The 18,755-nt window shown below is 42.1% G+C and overlaps 2 protein-coding genes across 5 annotated transcripts in view; one reads left to right on the top strand and one right to left on the bottom strand.

Annotated features, from left to right (window-relative positions):
* Positions 1-5,547: 5,547 nt before the first annotated feature.
* LOC130540060 (uncharacterized) overlaps positions 5,548-18,755 on the bottom strand; it is a 101,098-nt gene continuing 87,890 nt past the window's right edge. The window contains exon 2 of the mRNA XM_057058942.1: positions 5,548-5,617. The gene's annotated coding sequence lies outside the window, so the exon portion shown is untranslated. The remainder of the gene's footprint in view (positions 5,618-18,755) is intronic.
* Positions 8,186-18,755, top strand: part of LOC130540058 (kinesin-like protein KIF6) — a 92,812-nt gene continuing 82,242 nt past the window's right edge. For all 4 annotated transcript variants that reach the window (XR_008954299.1, XM_057058939.1, XM_057058940.1 and 1 more), the window contains exon 1: positions 8,186-8,321. Coding sequence is in view for 2 of the 4 variants with exons in the window: in XM_057058939.1 (XP_056914919.1) it covers positions 8,262-8,321 (60 nt within the window). In the remaining 2 variants the exon portion in view is untranslated. The remainder of the gene's footprint in view (positions 8,322-18,755) is intronic.

Raw genomic sequence — 18,755 nt, 5'->3', positions numbered from 1 at the left:
AGTACAGAACCTTGTGGAACTCCATGGCTAACCCTGTATGAAGAGGGAACGCCATGGACATGAGAAAACTGGTATATATCTGATAAATACGATCTAAACCAGTCTAGGGCTGTCCATTTAATCCCAATCATATGTTCCAGTCTCTGTAACAGGATGCTGTGATCAATTCCAGCAGAACCAGCATAGAAACCAATTCATGATCTGAAGCTATAAGAAGGTCATTATTAACTTTAATAACTGCTGTTTCTGTGCTGTGATGAGCTCTAAAGCCTGACTGAAACATCTGTTTCTCTGCAGGTGCTCCAGTAACTGAGTCACCACCACCTTCTCCAGAACTTTAGAGATCAAAGAAAGGTTGGATATAATTTGCTAATACCTCAGGATCCAATGATGTTTTTTAAGCAACGGTTTAATCACTGCCACCTTGTTGGACCGAGGTACATAACCTGTCACTAAAGAACAATTGATCTGGTCCAGGATAGAACTGCCTACCATTGGTAAAACATCCTTCAAGAGGTGTGTTGGGATGGGATCTAAAAGACATGTGATGGACTTGGATTTATGAATTAGCGAAGACGCCTCAGAAAAATACATAGGGGTGAAAAAGTTTAAGGGCACTCGGAAACGGAAACAGCAGAGAGGTGTGTAAGACTACAACTCTGCATCCTGGTCTGGACCTTGGTTTGTCAGATCACTTTGGGTCTAATAAATTTGGCTACTAAAATTTATTTGGTTACTAAAGTTACTAAAAATGAGAGAGGCACCATCCCGGGTGGGATGGACACCGTCTCTCCTAATCAGACCAGGTTTTCCACAAAAACTGTTCCAATTGTCTACAAAGGACACCTGGTTTTCGGGGCACCATTGTGATAGCCAACGACAAAGCGATGATATGCGACTAAACATTTCATCGCTGGCCAGATTGGGGAGGGGACCAGAGAATGCTACGGAATTCGACATCGTTTTTGCGTAATTGCACACCGACTCTATGTTAACTTTGGTGACCTCGAAGCCGGGTGTCATCTGCTCCAATGTGAATAATAACTTTCCCAAATTTAAATTTACTTCTCACCAGCGGATGTGTCGGCGAGTGGGGAAAAACGGTGAGCCACGGGAAGCGGTTGGTGGTGCACCATGGGCCTTTGTTTTGGGCTACGCTTCCTGCGAACCGTCACCCAGCCGCCCTGGCTAGCCGGCTGATCGGATGCTGCCGGAGGACAGTTAGCTGTGGCTACGCTAGGCAGCTTTGCAGCAGCTACCATCTCCTGGCTACCTCACGCAACTCCAGACAACTCCAAGCTGCGAACCGTGTCTCGAGCTCAATAAGTCTCACCTCCAGAGCCATTAATAAACTGCACTTTCTGCACCTATTCCCTTCACTAAAGCAGGCAGAAGAGTAACTCAACATTTCACACACTGAACAGACACAGGGTGAGACAGGGTGAAACAGATGGTTAGGCCATGCTAGTGTTAATGATCGGTCGAATCGGCGGAGTCCTGTATTTGTTTAATATGAAATATTTCTCCTTGTTGGCAAGTAACTAGAATTTCCTGAGTATTCAATTTTAAATGAAGTGAATCCAACACACACCGTGCACAGTGCACCAACGAACTCTATTGAGAAGACAGGAAGTGACGCAATACCGTATGTTACCCAACGGAACCCAATGTAATGGCATCATAGTCCAGACCTACCACAGGTGAAAGCTGCCGCAGCTCAGGACTGCTGCAGCTATCTCTAGTTGCCCGCAGCTTCCAGTCAACCAGATATATCTTAAATGTCTTTATTTGCATTGGAATTTTGCATCTACTTTTATTTCTTCATTTATCTTAACATTTTCATAGTTCCAGTTTGTTTAATCATGTTTTTTCTTTATTTCTTTATTTTGCAAATACAGTATATTATGTCATTTTCTGTCTGTACACACACACACACACACACACACACACACACACACACACACACACACACACACACACACACACTATATATACAGTATATACTATTTTATACTAGTATAGTATATACTCATTATTTTGTTTGATGTGAGACTGCAAAATTATTCATGCACAGAGATGGTCTGGAGCAAAGGTGATGTTAGCTTCATGTAACTCGAGCAAACAAACACACACACACACACACACACACACACACACACACACTATATATATACTATTTTTCTTACTCATTATTTTGTTTGATGTGAAACTGGAAAATTGTTCATGCACAGAGATGGTCTGGAGAAAAGGTGATGTCAGCTTCATGTAACTCGAGCAAAGCCACACACACACACACACACACACACACACACACACACACACACACACACACTGCCATTCAGAGGCACAAAGAATTGTAACATCCTCCTCTCACTCACCTCGTGTATTTTGTTGTCTTACCTTGTTGGAATTTGTATTTCTAGCGATTGCGTTATTGTGAAACGACATCATTTGCGACACAATCTATAGCCACTGTGACATGCTGTTATTTTGGATCAAAGCTTTGGATCAAAGCTGTCACTTTGAATCAAGGTTCTTTGATCCTCTGATCTTCCAAATTGTTTACTCACTATGAGGTAGACAGGGTGCCTGTGTGTTTTGTTTGTTTTGTAACCTTGGTTTTACCAGAACAACGACCCATTACCTCGAAAACAATTTTCTTTTCTTGCAAAAGGGTCTCTGCTGACAGTACAATGTATTTGCTGCCAGTTATGTGCTTTAAGTCAAATGTGTAAGGGGCCACTCCTCAGCCTAATATGCTCAGTCACACTCTCAACACAACGTCACCTCACCCTCAAGGTGCTTTTGGACACACACACACACACACACACACACACACTCTCTCTCTCTCTCTCTCTCTCTCTCTCTCTCTCTCTCTATCTATCTATCTATCTCTCCATTTCAAGGCCAAGAATTCAAGCCTGTGTGCTGGATATTTCTTCTGAGAATTATTCAGGGTCTTACTAGCAAAAGCGATGGGGCATGCTTTTTCTTCACCCCCCTGGATACCTGTGAGAGTACAGTTTCAAGCCCATCTAGTGACGCATCAATCGACAGTACCAAAGGCAGAGAGAAATCAGGGTGCGAGAGAACAACACAGTTCAAAATGCTCTCTTTCAGTTTACACAAGGTCCTGTCACATTCATCTGTTGGCCGACCATGATATTTCGAGGCATAGATTTGGATGCGGTAGGCTTGACAATCATTGTGCTGCCCAGTGACATGGGGGCATTTTTTGGCAGTTTACCCCAGATTAGATGTTCTTGTCTTGCCAGTAGGGTGACTGACTGCTGGAGCTTCACCGTCCCGATCTTCTCCGGGAGCTCTTCTTCCCTCCACCGTGATGAGTTTGCCCTGAGGTCAAGTAACTGCTCACATTCTGGAAGGAGAGTGCCACGAGAGACAAGACGCCAATAGTCCCTGGTTATTTTCAGTTGAGACATGAAGTATCTGATCACATTTGGGTTTACTTAATGTCCCTCCACAGCCTACTAGCACAATCACCTGTGTCAAAGGGATGGGTTCAGAGAGTACATTTTCACTCATCATTTTCTGCTCTGCTCTTTCACTGAGTGTACAAGCCATGGAAGCTGAATCGAGCATCCCTTGCATCTGAAATGTGTTATTCATGACAACAGGAGTGTAGAGCAGTTCATCAAAGGGTCCCACTCTCTGTGTGTTTTGCCTTATCACTAGTGATGGGTAAATGATATCGAGGCTTCGGAGCTTGTGTCACTCTTCCCGAAGCGGAGTGATTCGAAACACTGTGTCGGAGCTTGTATCAAAACACCAGTGTCATGTGACCGATGACGTTTGAAGCTTCGAACGTCATCGCTGTTTCGCTTCGCGCTTCATTGCTTCAAAATGTTTCGAAGCCTTTCAATGGCTCAGCCTTTCAGTGTGTGGCTCATGGTGTTTCAATGCATTCTGAGACAGATTTGAGTGGTTTGATGGCATATCAGCTATATAAGATGCATTAATATGCTTCAAAATTATTGGGTTGTGAGGAGATAGAGATTTGGAGAGTGAGAGTTAGAGTATTTTGGCAAGTTTCATGGCGAGTACCACCAATAAGTGACGTTCTAGAGTTTGTGAGGACAAATAACTTTTCTGCTTCTGTGAAAAATCATTCCAAATCAAACATATGACAAAGGACAAACCATTATCTTTAAAGGTTTTCCTTAAAAACACTTCACACACACAAAAATAAATGTTTCTGAATTCAAACACCATGATGATTTGCAAAGTAGGAAGGATCTCTAATCCTGTTAGGGACTTTTAGTAGTTTTTAAATAAATCTCAAAGTGTTCAATGACCCCTTAACCCCTGAACCCTTAATATAATTTGCATTTATTCTTTGGGTTAATCTTGAATGTGTTTTAGAGTAAGGGGGAGACCATCTGCATATTTTATTGTAAAGACGATATAATCATTATTTGGTATGAATGAACAAAACCCCTGGACGAGCACACAATGAACTTTTATTAGTGTCATGGGATTGAAACAGTGCCAGTGCTTCAGTCGTGCTCTTTGGAGGTTGCTATGGCTTCAGTTGTCCACCAGATGTCACCGTCACTGAAGTCTCGAAGCTTTGAATCTTTTTCGGCACAATTGTTAGGAAAGCCTCAGTGCTTCATGAGGCTTCACTTCCCCACCCCTACTTATCACCTTACCACCAGCACTGGTGCTGCTGCACATGCTTATAAATGCACATGCTTTTAAATTGTTCTTTTCAACATCACCACTGTCAAGAGTTTCTTTTTCTCTTGTGCCCACACATCCTCTCACCAAATGCAGGCCAGTTAGTTTAAAGGCTGAATGAACTGTGGGGAGGTGGTGTGTTGACTCTGACTGGGCTGCTGATTAGGACAGTTTCTCTTGATATGATTTGGCTCAAAGCATGCTAAGCATAGGAGCTTTTGCCTGCAGTGTGCGAGAGTTGAGTGCTTGGAAGACTCATCGTTATCCTAGGTAGTTTTCTTTGTCAACTTTGTCATCTTCAAAGAGAAGAAACACAGTCCAGTTTACAAAGAAAACTACCTTGGATCATTAGTAACTTTAATAAGTGCTGTTTCTGTGCTGTGGTGAGCTCTAAAGCCTGACTGAGACATCTCAAACAGGCTGTTTCTCTGCAGGTGCTCCAGTAACTGAGTCACCACCACCTTCTCAAGAAGATAAAAGGAAGGTTGGATATCAGCCTATAATTTACTAACACATCAGGATCCAGTGATGGTTTTTTATGCAACGGCTTAATCACTGCCACCTTGTAGGACCGGGGTACATAACCTGTCACTAAAGAACAATTGATCTGGTCCAGGATAGAACTGCCCATCACTGGTGAAACATCCTTCAACAGGTGTGTTGGGATGGGATATAAAAGACAAATGGTGGACTTGGATTTCTGAATTAGCGAAGACGCCTCAGAAAAATATTTAGGGGTAAAAGAGTTTAAAGGCTCGTTGGAGACCCTGTATGTTCCCACAGACAGCACATCTGGTGATGGTACAGTTGTAGGATGGCCTGGTTAGATTTTTCTCTGATAGCTCAAACTTTATCAGTGAAGAAGCTCATGAAGTCTTCTCCACTAAGGGAAGAAGGGATACGTGGATCCAAAACACTGTGATTATTGGCCACAGTGCTGAAAAGAAACCTGGGGTTGTTCTTGTTTTCTTCAATTAAAGAAGAAAAATAAGCTGTTCTAGTCTTACGGAGTGCCTTTTTGTAAACTACCAGACAGTCTTTCCAGGCTACATGACAGCTGTCTATTTTACAAGAATGCCACTTCCTTTCTAGTCTTCGCACTTTCTGCTTGAGGGTCCTACTGTGTGAATTATACCAGGGGGCACACCTCCTATAATTTACTATTTTCTTTTTTAGGGGGGCAACAGAATCAAGTGTGATTCTCAGTGAGGCTGCTGCACCTTCAGCAATAGAGTCAACCTCAGCAGGGCTAAGATTATCATGCTTGATCCCTGGGGAAGCACACGGTGGTCCTGGGATTAGCACAGGGATTGCTTTCTTAAACTACTTAGCTACAGCATTATCTGAAAGACATCTGAAAGACAAGAATAATCTGACAGGAGTGGGCTCTGAGGGAACACTGACACATGTTCTACCTCAACACCGTAAGTCAGAACTAGATCAAGGGTGTGGTTGAAAATATGAGTTGCTTGATTCATTTGTTGAAGGAAACCAACTGACTCAAGTAATGAAATAATATTGATGTTTTCTGTTCTGAGAACTAAGTCAGATAAGAAGTCAAAGAACTCAGACAGGAACTTGTATATTTGCCCAGCACGGGGCCGATATCAACAACAAAACAAAGTGACTTTTCTGTCCTCTGGTTCAGATGGGTGAAGCCAAGAGTCAGGCTTTCAAATGAACTGGAGCTGTGTTTCGGCCTTGGATTAATTAATAACTTGAAGAAGAAGCGGTGCTTCGTCTAACACATCCTGGCAAAACAAATCTGTCTGATACAAAAAGACATACAAATGTGAATCCTGCTTGCCTCAATGCTGGACTGGTCAGGGTGGAGCTAAAGAAAGGAAAAAAAGAAAAACAGGGAAAGGAAAAATAATTTTTTAAAAAAAGTTATGCTTTTATTTAAACACATACAGTGTGATGACAGTGTCCGGTAGGTCCACAGCTTATGTCTGTCCATGGAAAGAGAAGAATTAGAGGATGCCATTGTAGACAGGATTTTTTAACTTAGCTTATCAAATATAGACCTTGTGTTCAGAAGTTACCTGTCTCTGTGTTTAGGCCAAAAAGTGTCACCAGCATTTGTCTTTTAAAAATACTGCACAAAATTTATTAAAATCAAAAGGATCAAAAATACATCATCAAAATTAATTGAGATTAAAATACAAAGCTAATATATTGGTAAATCGCAAAGAGATCACATGAGATTCACCTCTTGTTATTGCATTTTTAACTCTTGATATATATTTTAAATTACATGTAAATATTAGCATTTTAGCTCAACTGAATCAAAATGTGTTGGATCATAGTGCTCCATTGCCACCATAAGATACAACATTTGTTTTTGCATTTTAACTCTTGATATTAATAGTGCTTGTGCTTCCCAGCAGTCCAGGAGGACTGCCGTTTTTTTGTTTGTGGAATTAAACCTGGTTTTGGACTTTTCATCACTGAGTTCTTGCCTGCTTTCGGGTCCCATTAAAACCCAGACCGTAACACTTTTATATGTAAATATTAGTATTTTTGCTCAATAGTTCCCAGGTGCAGTGGCCATTTGAATGAAAATTAGTGTTGTACCAGAGTGCTCCAATGGCTGCATAAGATACAGCTCCTGTTTTTGCATTAAATCTGTTGATACTTTTCATGAAATATTATTTTTATATATAAATAGTAACTTTTAGCTCAATAGTTTCCAGGTCCAATGTGTTATTTCTCCGTGTTTTTACTGTAAAGTTTGCAAAACAAGTGTTGACGGCTTGCTCGGAGTCGCACTCCACCCGGAGCGAAGAAGAGGTTTACCTGTAGCCAATATCTCTCTAATATCCAACATCCAAACTACTGTATCTTCACGGTGGTGAGAAACCTTTAGGCTGTTCATAATGCCAATGTGAAGTAATTAAAGGCTTACAAATAAATAGCCAAACTATCACATCATTACATTCACAAATCTCGCTTTGTGTTATTTAAACACTTTACACATTATATAAACTATATATTACATAAACCTTAATGATTAAACGAAATTCACTGATATATGCATGCTGTTCTCCTGACAATTGTTTAATTTTCCCACGTAATATAAAATTAACCAGCATCTAGATGCTGTATTTCTAAAATATTTAAAATTTTCTTAATTCACACATGCTTTAAAAGCAGTCATTTGTTCAGTCAGTACATTCTGAGCACGCAAATCTGCCATCATCTTTTTACGGTCAGTATTTCTAGAATGCTGATTAGTTCGAGGAAAGGGACCACTGTTGCTTCGCAACCATCCAAACAAACGTTTTCTAAATTCACACATGCTGTGTAAAGCTTTCCTTTATTTACAAATAAAGGAACTTTATAAATATCTAAAATTATATACATATGACATAATCTTATCGCTATTGTCAATAAATATTTTAAACAGTCCTGACAACACACACACACAGTTGCTGGATTGGAGCTTTGATGATCATGGAGAGGAGGGACCGCGGTTGCTGCGCAACCAGCTAAAACAAACTGAGTTGTAACACGTTTAACATATCAAACCTCTTATAGGCCTATCTTGGTGGAAGAAAATGGTAAACCAGAAGATAAAGGTTTTTGCACGCATAAAACCCACTAAGAAGATGGTGGCGGTAAGCTGATACTAATATTATTTTGGAACAATTTCTATATGATATCTTTTGAATTACGTATATTTACTGAAATTGTAAAAATAAAAAGTCAACCAAACTAAAAAACAAAACAAAAACACACACCAAAAAACCTTTTGGATCTTCCGATGTTTGGAATTACCTCCAACCTCGGATGGCAATACACATTACTTTTATGGTTGTCGTAGTTAGACGTTCAAATCAATTGAAGAAGGTAGTTTCCCTTTACATTTTGGTTATAAAGGCAGCCGACAGGCAGAAGAGTTATTGCTGTTGCTATTTTTCAACAACAAATAACTTAATCATATAATAATTTATACACGCATATTAATATATACGCCTACATTTTGCCTTTATACAACTACAGTATCATTATACTTAGTCAAGTTGTCAGTTTTGTTGTAATTCTTTGTTCAAACGCATGTGTATGTATTGTAACGGTTGTACTGTATAGAGGTACCTGCGCGCTCTCTAGTTTTTTTGGAGCGGTGCACATGTCTTGCAGCAGATATACGCAAATGTCGATTACTCTTTTTTCAGTTTTTATTTAATTTATGACAGTTTTGTTGTGTGCTTCTTTGTGAATGAGGGATCGTATTCCGTATTTGGGTTATTCTCATTTAACGGAACTTAAGACGACCCCAGTGGAGCAGGTTTTTTTTTTTTTTTAAATCTTTCTTCGACCTACACACAACCAAGATACCATGCAGGCGTAGATGAAACGGGGAGACAAAACAGTCTTAACACAGTTTGAAACCAATCAGAAAATCATTTCAGAATGGTATATTGAATTGTGTGTGCTAGACTCAGCACAGGCATTATAGATTACTTTATTCGCTCACGTTCATTTTCATTAACATTCAATGGCCACTAACAAACCAGCTTAGTGGTGCATTACCGCCACCAACTAGGATGAAGTGTGTAACCAAATCTTATATTTGTACATCTACAGTGTTGTTATGCACTGGCAGTCTTGGCCTGTTGTTTCAGCTTGGCTCCTGTAACTTTGTCCATTAAGTTTTTCACAATAGCAAAAAATAAGCTTGTGTATGCCAAACCATTAAAAATGTACAAACATTTACAAAGCATAAAAATTTGGACCACAAAGTCCCACCAGCCCATGTTGAAAAATAAAAGACCTCTTGTGCACCACACCTGAATCATTTAGTGTGAGCCTTAAATGTCCTTTCACTATTTCCCAAGGCGCCACTGAGGCGAGCTATGAGAATTGCTCAACTACAGCCAGCCCCCAATTGTGTATGGCTATACAAGACATTACATTTACCATAAAATTAACATTGAGCCAAATCAAACACAAATAAACCCTGATTTAAATTCTGATACTCAAGCAAAGTTCCATTAACACATCATTCATAAGTTCTGCCAAAATACAGCTTTGTCACTGGTCTTTCAACAACATTTGTTTTTGTCTGAATACAAACAAATTGGAACACACCAACTGAGGAAGGCTTTGATTACTCTCCCAATCATCCAAAACAATTTCTCCCTTTCCCAGATTTCGTTTTACTTTAGTGCAGCCATGTGCCAGTCAAATAGACACGTGCACTCACCTGTCTCAGTAATATATGAAGTTTATACGATATGTGCACTTCACTGTCTCAGTGTCCACCTCGTTTGAGGGTCCATGATGTGCGTAGACATTTGCAACATGTACTATCTACCAATGCCATTAGATGGTACCTACATTATCGCCTTAAGTGTGGGTGAAGTCCCCAGACCGTATCGAGAGGCTCCAAGAAATCTGGCACCTATTTAATCTTAAAAAAACACAACAAAGTGAAGCATCCAAGACACCACTAGAAATTAAACATGGGAAGGAGATTAGGAAGATGTCTTTGGTATGATCTCACCATTAACCTTTTCTATGTGTGTCAGAAGTAATGACATTTTCCTAATCCATATCTCCTTCTTCCCATGTTTCATTTCTACTGGTGTCTTGGAGGCTTCACCCTTCATGCCTCTAAGCATGAGAGGCATGAGGGGTGGTCCCCTACGCCTGGATTTTAATGTATAAAAGATAGTTACAAGCATTGGGTTTTAAGTTCTTCCTTGGAGCTCCTTTGGGATTTCTCACATTTCTTCTCTGTTGTATCCTCACTGTTTTTGGAGGATAAACGTGTTGGACTTGACTGTTCTGAACTCCTCTGCTCATTTGGACTCAGTGCATTTTTCTGATCACGAAGACAAAGAAATCTCCATGTCAATATGAGTTCTAATGGAGGATTGTCCAATATTAGGGGCAGACCTGGGGGCCCAATTTGGTCCTGAAAAAGCCATTACATGGTACCATGTGGGATGCTGCCTGTAGTAACTAGTGAACACACATAGGTAGAAATCATAAACATGATGAAAATTTCTCATTCCCTCCACAATTAATGACACTGCAAAGAGCAGATTGGAATACTTCATTTGTGTTGGAGATGTGATGTAAAATTCCCCGATTTCCATATTTACTTAAACATTTACCTGCATTAACAACAGATGCAAAGCAAAAACACATGATAGAAAATCTTCATGATGTACTGTAAGTGGTGTCACTCAAAGATGTTGAATTCTTGTTCTTATGTTGTTATGGTTGTGTTCTTCTCTGATCTGAGGTCAGAGGCGTGTGATCTGGCTGAACCGTTTGTGTTGGTGTCCTGGTGATCGTTCCATGTCTCTCCCAGACTCCTTGTCGGCACTTCAGCTGTGGCACACTGGTTCAGATGGAACCATTGCTCTGCTTTTCTCTCGAGTACAGGGGTCTCAAACTCAATTTACCTGGGGGCCGGTGGAGGCAGAGTCTGGGTGAGGCTCACAACCACCATTTTTTTTTTTTTTTACAAAAAATAAGATGAAAAAAATAAACAAATTAATAATAATAAGAATTAATAAGAAAATATAGCAATCAGCAATAATAATAATAATAATAATAATAATAATAATAATAACAATAATAATACAGCAGATATAGAAAAGTGAAGAAACCACATATAGTTGCTGCTGACCAGAGAAATTTAATTATTATTATTCACATTCAAATGTCTGTATTAACAGTTCTTTAACCTCTAACTTTCTGAACAAGAATGGAACATTGAACATGAACTGTTCTGAACATGGCTTCTCTTGCCTACTTCTTGCTGCTAGAGACCTGACAGCGTTTCCTCTCACATAGCCGAGCCACATTTGGCTTGAGGGATGAAGCAGTTGAGACCCTCAATAGGGCTTGAAGATGCTCATCAGTCAGTCTGGACCTGTACTTGGACTTATTGAAGTTCAAGGTGGAGAAGAGCTTTTTGCACAAGTATGTGCTCCCAAAAAGGCACATGGTCCGCTTGAACATCTGGGAAAGCTCAGGGAAGCTGGGGGTCAATTCTCTCAAAAATTGGCCAAGCTTGTCTGCTTTTCCACTAACCTCCCTGAACTTGGCTTTAGGTTCAGAGTTGCACTGAAGTTGCACACTCATTTTGAAGCACAGGAGGGGCATCTTGCGCATCAAAGGAGAAGGGGTCCACAAAAATTTGAAATCTGGGTCTGTGCGTCTTGAAGTCTGCGAATCTGTGTTCAAATTCCTCCTGTAGCTTCAAGATTACATCAACATACTTCGGATCACTGAACGGTGTGCCTGCATCCATGAGTGCCTTGCATGCTGGGAAATGGCAAAGGTTTGCCTGAGAGACCTGGGCTTTCCATATCAAAAGTTTTGTGGTGAATGCTCTGATGTTATCATAGGCAGCACTGACAAGTTGCCCCTGGCCTTGTAACTTCTTGTTCAGTACATTAAGTTCATGTGTTATGTCAACAAGAAGAGCTAAGTCCATGAGCCATTTGGGATCACTCAGCACAGGAACAGCCATCCCATCCTTCTCCATGAAGGCTTTCACTTCTTCTCTCAACTCAAAAAATCTCTTCAGCATGTTTCCCCTGCTGAGCTAACGTACCTCAGTGAAGTAGAGCACATCTCCATATTCTGATTCCATCTCCTCTAAAAAAGTACAGAACCTTCTGTGCTTTAAACCCCTGGATTTGATGTGGTTGATGCATTTCACAATGACAGACATCACATTATCAAATTTCAGGCATCTGCTGCAAAGGGCCTGCTGATGGATAATGCAGTGCAGAGCAATGGCCTCTTCCACACCCTCCTCTTCCAGTTTTTTTTGAACAAGTGCCACCAGTCTATTTTTTCTCCCTGTCATTGATGGCGCTCCATCGGTTGTTATTCCAACAAACCTCTTCCATTGCAAACCGGCATTCTGAATGGCTGAAACATTTTGCTTTCTGACAAAGTTGATCATAAATATCACTTGACAGGTCAGAAATGCGCTCTGCCATGGTGTTGGCAGAAAGGCTGATGTTGCTAAACTGATCTTTCTTTTCTGGACAGACAATACCTGCAGCCTCTAATATGCACTTTTCGACAAATTCACCCTCTGTGAATGGCTTTCCTGCTTTAGCAATCATCTCACTAACCACACAACTAGCTTCGACTGCTGCATTACTCTCTTTGGTTGCTTTCTTAAAGAAATCTTGTTGCCTCAATAGACCTGTTTTAAGATTGGCAACCCGGTTGGCTCTCTCATCTCCCTGGTATTTTGCATACTCCTCAGCATGCCTAGTTGTGAAATGACGTTTCAAATTGTATTCCTTGTGCACTGCAACTTTCTCTCTGCAAATAAGACACGTCGGGGTGTCCCTGTGCTCAACAAAGAAATATTGTGTTTCCCACTTTTCCTGAAATTGTCTGTGTTCATCACCAACCTTTCTCTTCACTGCAGGCTTTGAAAAAGACATGTTTGGGGCTGTGTAATATATAATCCTCGGTGTCGCTGTCGCGTTGGAGTTTCGTGTTTAGTTGACGCACGGAGAACCTAATTTCCGCAATGTGCGTCAAAGCCTAATGTTGCGAGTTCACAACAAACTGCTCCAATTCAAAATGCAGCAGAAAACGTGAGTTTAAGCAATATCACATTCAAGGTTGCGCCGTGATACTGAACATCAGCACTAGTGCGATTCATAGACTGTGATTCTATCGTAGGCACGAGGCTGCAGATAATCAGCCCCTGTTATACTGATATTCAGTATAACAGCACGACCTCGAGAGTGATATTGCTTTTATACAACAGTTCCATAAGCGCATTTTATTAGTTAACAGTAACAAGCAACAAAAGATTATGATTTGTTTGTTTATTTAACCATTAATTTGGCTCCGCCGAGACAAATAGTTCCGCAACTGGAAGGGAGACGAGGCTGTTGCCAGGCAACATGTAAACATTTCAAGCTAGCGCCCCGTTTCCACCGAGCTCCAGTGCAAGTTGTCACTAAAGGAGCCACTGTCCTGATTAGTACCGGAGCAACAGGACCAGCGTGAAGTTATACAGAGACGTTGTCGATACCATATTAAGTTTGTTTACCTGCTATGTGATCGACACAGGTCGGACCGGGTTTTAACTTTCAGGTCCGTTTGTAATTGTAACAGGCAGCAGAGGCAGGAGCAGCTTATGGGGAGTGTGGCTCTGACTGAGCTCCTGTCTCTACTAACTGAAGCGCCTGAACAGCGGAGTAAAAAAAAGTCTCAGTGCTGTTATGCTCAATATGAGCACTCATGGGACGTCTCTTGTCCAATCAGATTGCTTGGTCGGAACTAACTGTTGTGTAATTCACAATCACTGGTTGATTGTTGAGAAATGTTTCTCTGCTTGTATCGAGCCCGGTCGATGTCCCGCCCCCGAGAGCCATATACTCCACCGTGATTGGTAGGTTGATTCAGCTCTGCACACTGATAAGCGCCATTCATATCAAACTCGCGGTCATTAACATTAAACTTTATTATTACGGCGGGGGCCGCACACTATCGTCCCGCGAGCCTGAGACCACTGCTCTAGTAGAACCGTATGTGAGGTGTTTGCTGTGACTTTGTATGGTCCAGTCCACCTGGAATAATTCTACTTCCTATGATATTATATAATAGGAAGAATATTTGACACATCAAGTGTTTCCCCGGTTGTGTTTGGTTCTGTGTTCTGAGGGAACTGTCTCCACGCGCACAGCAAGGAGTAAACCCAGATTTCAAGTTACAGTACTTCTGAGCAAAGCTAAGGCTATTGGAAGAGCATCTAGTCATGTTAGCTTTGAGGCAGCACAAATCTTGGCCAATGTCTCTTTTAAAGATCTGTTAGCTCTTTCCACTTGACCTTGGAACTGTTGATGGTGCACTGACCCATATCTCTGCTGTAATCCCATTTGTTAACCATAACTTAGAATTTTGGCATCTTCCTGGTAACGTATTGCGTAATTCCTGTCTTCTCAATCGTTCGTTGGTTGCACTGTGCACGGGGTGTTGTATTCACTTTACTTAATATTGAACACTTGATGTGTTGTATTCACTTTAATTAAAATTTGAACACTTGGGACATTCTAGTCACCTGATAACAACAGTGAGAAACAACCCATATTAAACAAATACAGGGCTTCGCCTATTATTAGCGTTAGCATGGCCTCACCGTCTGTTTCACCCGGTGTCTTTGTCTGTTCAGCGTGTGAAATGTTTAGTGACTCCTCTGCCTCCTTTAGTGAAAGGATTAGGTGCAGAAAGTGTAGTTTATTTACGGCCATGGAGGCGAGACTTAGCGAGCTTGAGACGCGGTTCCGCAGCTTGGAGTTAGCTGGAGTTGCGTCAGGTAGCCAGGAGAAGCTAGCTGCTGTGGAGCCGCCTAGCGTAGCTTCAGCTAGCAGTCCCCCGGCAGCAGCTGAGCAGCAGGCTAGCCAGAGCGGCTGGGTGACGGTTCGCAGGAAGCGTAGCCCAAAACAAAGGCCCATGGTACACCACCAACCGCTTCCCATGGCAAATTGTTTTTCCCCACTCGGCGACACACCCGCTGAGAAACCGACCCTGGTATTTGGTGACTCTGTTTTGCGCTACGTGAAGCTGATTCCAAAGACCATAGTCAAGTGCATTCCAGGGGCCAGAGCGGGGGACATAGACGTAAACGTAAATTTGATAAAGTTGTTATTCACGTCGGAGCCAACGACACCCGGCTTCGTCAGTCGGAGGTCACCAAAATTAACATACAGTCGGTGTGCAACTATGCAAAAACGATGTCGGACTCCATAGCATTCTCTGGTCCCCTCCCCAATCTGGCCAGCGATGAGATGTTTAGCCGCATGTCAGTGCTTCGTCGCTGGTTGTCACAGCTGGTCAAACCTGGTCTGATTAGGAGAGACGGTGTCCATCTCACACGGAATGGTGCCTCTCTTATTTCTAGTAATTTGGCTAATTTTATTAGACCCAAAGTGACCTGACAATCCAGGGTCCAGACCAGGATGCAGAGTTGTAGTCTTACACACCTCTCTGCTGCTTCCATAGAACCCTCATCCACCAACCAACTGTTCCACAGTTAAAAGTGTTGAGGTAGAACATGTGTTAGTGTTCCCTCAGAACCCACTCCTGTCAGACCATTCTTTGATCACTTTTACATTTATGATTAAGGATTCTTCTATGTTCAGAGCTCAGTCTTACTATAGCAGATGTCTTTCAGATAATGCTGTAGCTAAATTTAAGGAAGTGATTCCTGTGCTAATCCCAGGACCACCGTGTGCTTCCCCAGGGATCAAGCATGATAATCTTAGCCCTGCTGAGGTTGACTCTATTGCTGAAGGTGCAGCAACCTCACTGAGAATCACGCTTGATTCAGTTGCCCCCCTGAAAAAGAAAATAGTAAATCAGAGGAGGTGTGCCCCCTGGTATAATTCACATATCAGGACCCTCAAGCAGAAAGTGCGAAGACTGGAAAGGAAGTGGCATTCTTGTAAAATAGACAGCTATCATGTAGCCTGGAAAGACTGTCTATTAGTTTATAAAAAGGCCCTCCGTAAGGCTAGACCAGCTATTTTTCTTTTTTAATTGAGGAAAATAAGAGCAACCCCAGGTTTCTTTTTAGCACTGTGGCCAAATTAACTAAGAGTCACAGTGTTTTAGATCCACGTATCCCTTCTTCCCTTAGTGGTGAAGACTTCATGAGCTTCTTCACTGATAAAGTTCTAGCCATCAGACAAAAAGCTAACCAGGCCATCCCAACAACTGGACCATCACCAGAAGTGCTGACTGTGGGAACATACAGGTTCTCCAACGAGCCCTTAAACTCCTTCAGCCCTATATATTTTTCTGAGGCGTCATCGCTAATTCAGAAATCCAAGACCACCAAGTGTCTTTTAGATCCCATCCGAACACACCTGTTGAAGGGTGTTTTACCATTCATAGGCAGTTCTATCCTGGACCAGATCAATGGTTCTTTAGTGACAGGTTATGTACCCCGGTCCTACAGGGTGGCAGTGATTAAGCCGTTGCTTAAAAAAACATCACTAGATCCTGATGAATTAGCAAATTATAGGCCAATATCCAACCTTCCTTTTATCTCTAAAGTTCTTGAGAAGGTGGTGGTGACTCAGTTACTGGAGCACCTGCAGAGGAACAGCCTGTTTGAGATGTTTCAGTCAGGCTCTAGAGCTCATCACAGCACAGAAACAGCATTTCTTAAAGTTACTAATGATCTACTCATAGCTTCAGATCATGGACTGGTCTCTATGCTGGTTCTGCTGGACCTCAGTGCTGCTTTTGATACAGTTGATCACAGCATCCTGTTACATAGACTGGAACATGTGATTGGGATTAAAGGGACATCACTAGACTGGTTTAGATCATATTTATCTGATTGATACCAGTTTGCTCATGTCCATGGTGTTCCCTCCTCATACAGTAGGGTTAGCCATGGAGTTCCTCAAAGTTCTGTACTTGGACCAATCCTCTTCACCTTGTACATGCTTCCCTTAGGGAACATTATTCGGCAGCATGGGATAAATTTTCATTGTTATGCTGATGACACTCAGCTTTATTTATCCATGAAACCAGAGGAGACAGAGAAGTTAGTGAAGCTTCAGACCTGTCTTAAAGACATAAAGTCCTGGATGTCTTCAAATTTCCTCCTCCTTACCTCAGGAAAAACTGAGGTCATTGTGTTTGGTCCTAAACCTCTCAGGGATAGATTAGATCACATGATCACTCTAGATGGTATCTCATTAATATCTAGTCTCTCTGTGAGGAATCTAGGAGTAACTTTTGACCAAAACCTCTCCTTCAACTCACACATTAAAACAGTCTCTAGAAGTGCCTTTTTTCACTTGAGAAACATCACAAAGATCAGGAAGCTCCTGACGCGGCATGATGCAAGTGTGATGATGCCCTGAGGTTTTTGACGCTATAAAAAACGTTGTCTATCATTTGCTTAACGTGCTTCTGCGTCATTTCCGTAAGGAGCTGTGTGAGGGATGTAGAATCAACCATCGCAACCAGAGGCAACACGAGTGTTTGCAACCGGAGCTGCAAGACAACTTTTTCCAAGAGAACTTCGGTCAGATTGTCAAGCATCTGTTGATGCCCAGATTCATTCCCAGTGTTCAGGGCGTGTTGCAAGAGCGTAACATCCTTCCAGACGATGCCACAATCTCAGCCGCAACACAGATTCTGTTGCACAACCTGAGAGTCAAGAGCAGAGTCACACAACCCGTCGATGACATCTATGGTGACGGTGTGAAAACTGTTGCTGAAGGCTTCGGAGGGATGGTGTTACAGTCTAGTTTTAACTCGACCCGGATGCAGACAGGACACAGCCAACTTGGTCGCAAAGGGTTTACAGTATTTAACTAAAGAAGTCTTGAACGCCGCAGGGGGAAAAAACTCGCTTGGTACAGGGAAGAGATCCGGCACAATTCTTCATGAAGGGAGGGAGGGGTGGTGACCTTAAGAGAGAAGAACAAAGATGCTACTAAATCACCAAGCTCCAATGAGTAGATTCTCAGAGTCCACATCTACCACGAAGCTGATGGAATGATCTGACACTGGTGAACAGGAGACCAGGGCCTAAATAGCCAGTTGATTGCCAACAGGCAGCAGGGGTGACTGTCGCCAGCTGCCAGAAAATGGCTCCACCACGCCCCCTGGAGAAAGAACAGAGAAACAACCAACAAAAATGCCAAACCACACCCAAAACCCTAACAGTACCTCCCCCTCAATGGGCACTACCAGCCTTGTCGGGATGGTCCTGGTAAAAATCATGCAGGAGCCTGTCATCCAAGATATTCCGGTGGGGAATACATGTCCGCTCCTCCAGACCATACCCCTCCCAGTCCACCAGAAATTGAAGACACGGGGGGAGGTGGGGGGAGGATGGAGGGACCAGACCTGACACTGAGACTGGCTTGACTCGAGAAAAATGAAAAGTTGAATGAACTCTGATTAATGGGAGCAATTTCAGATGCACGGTGGAGGGGTTCAAATCAAATCAAATCAATCTTTATTTATATAGCATCTTATACAATCAAAATTGTTTCAAGGCGCTTTCCAGAATCCCAGGGCCTGAC

The sequence above is a fragment of the Takifugu flavidus genome, chromosome 16 (genome assembly GCF_003711565.1).
Source record: "Takifugu flavidus isolate HTHZ2018 chromosome 16, ASM371156v2, whole genome shotgun sequence".
In the NCBI taxonomy this organism is placed as follows: domain Eukaryota; kingdom Metazoa; phylum Chordata; class Actinopteri; order Tetraodontiformes; family Tetraodontidae; genus Takifugu; species Takifugu flavidus.
This window is presented reverse-complemented; position numbering and strand designations above follow the sequence as displayed.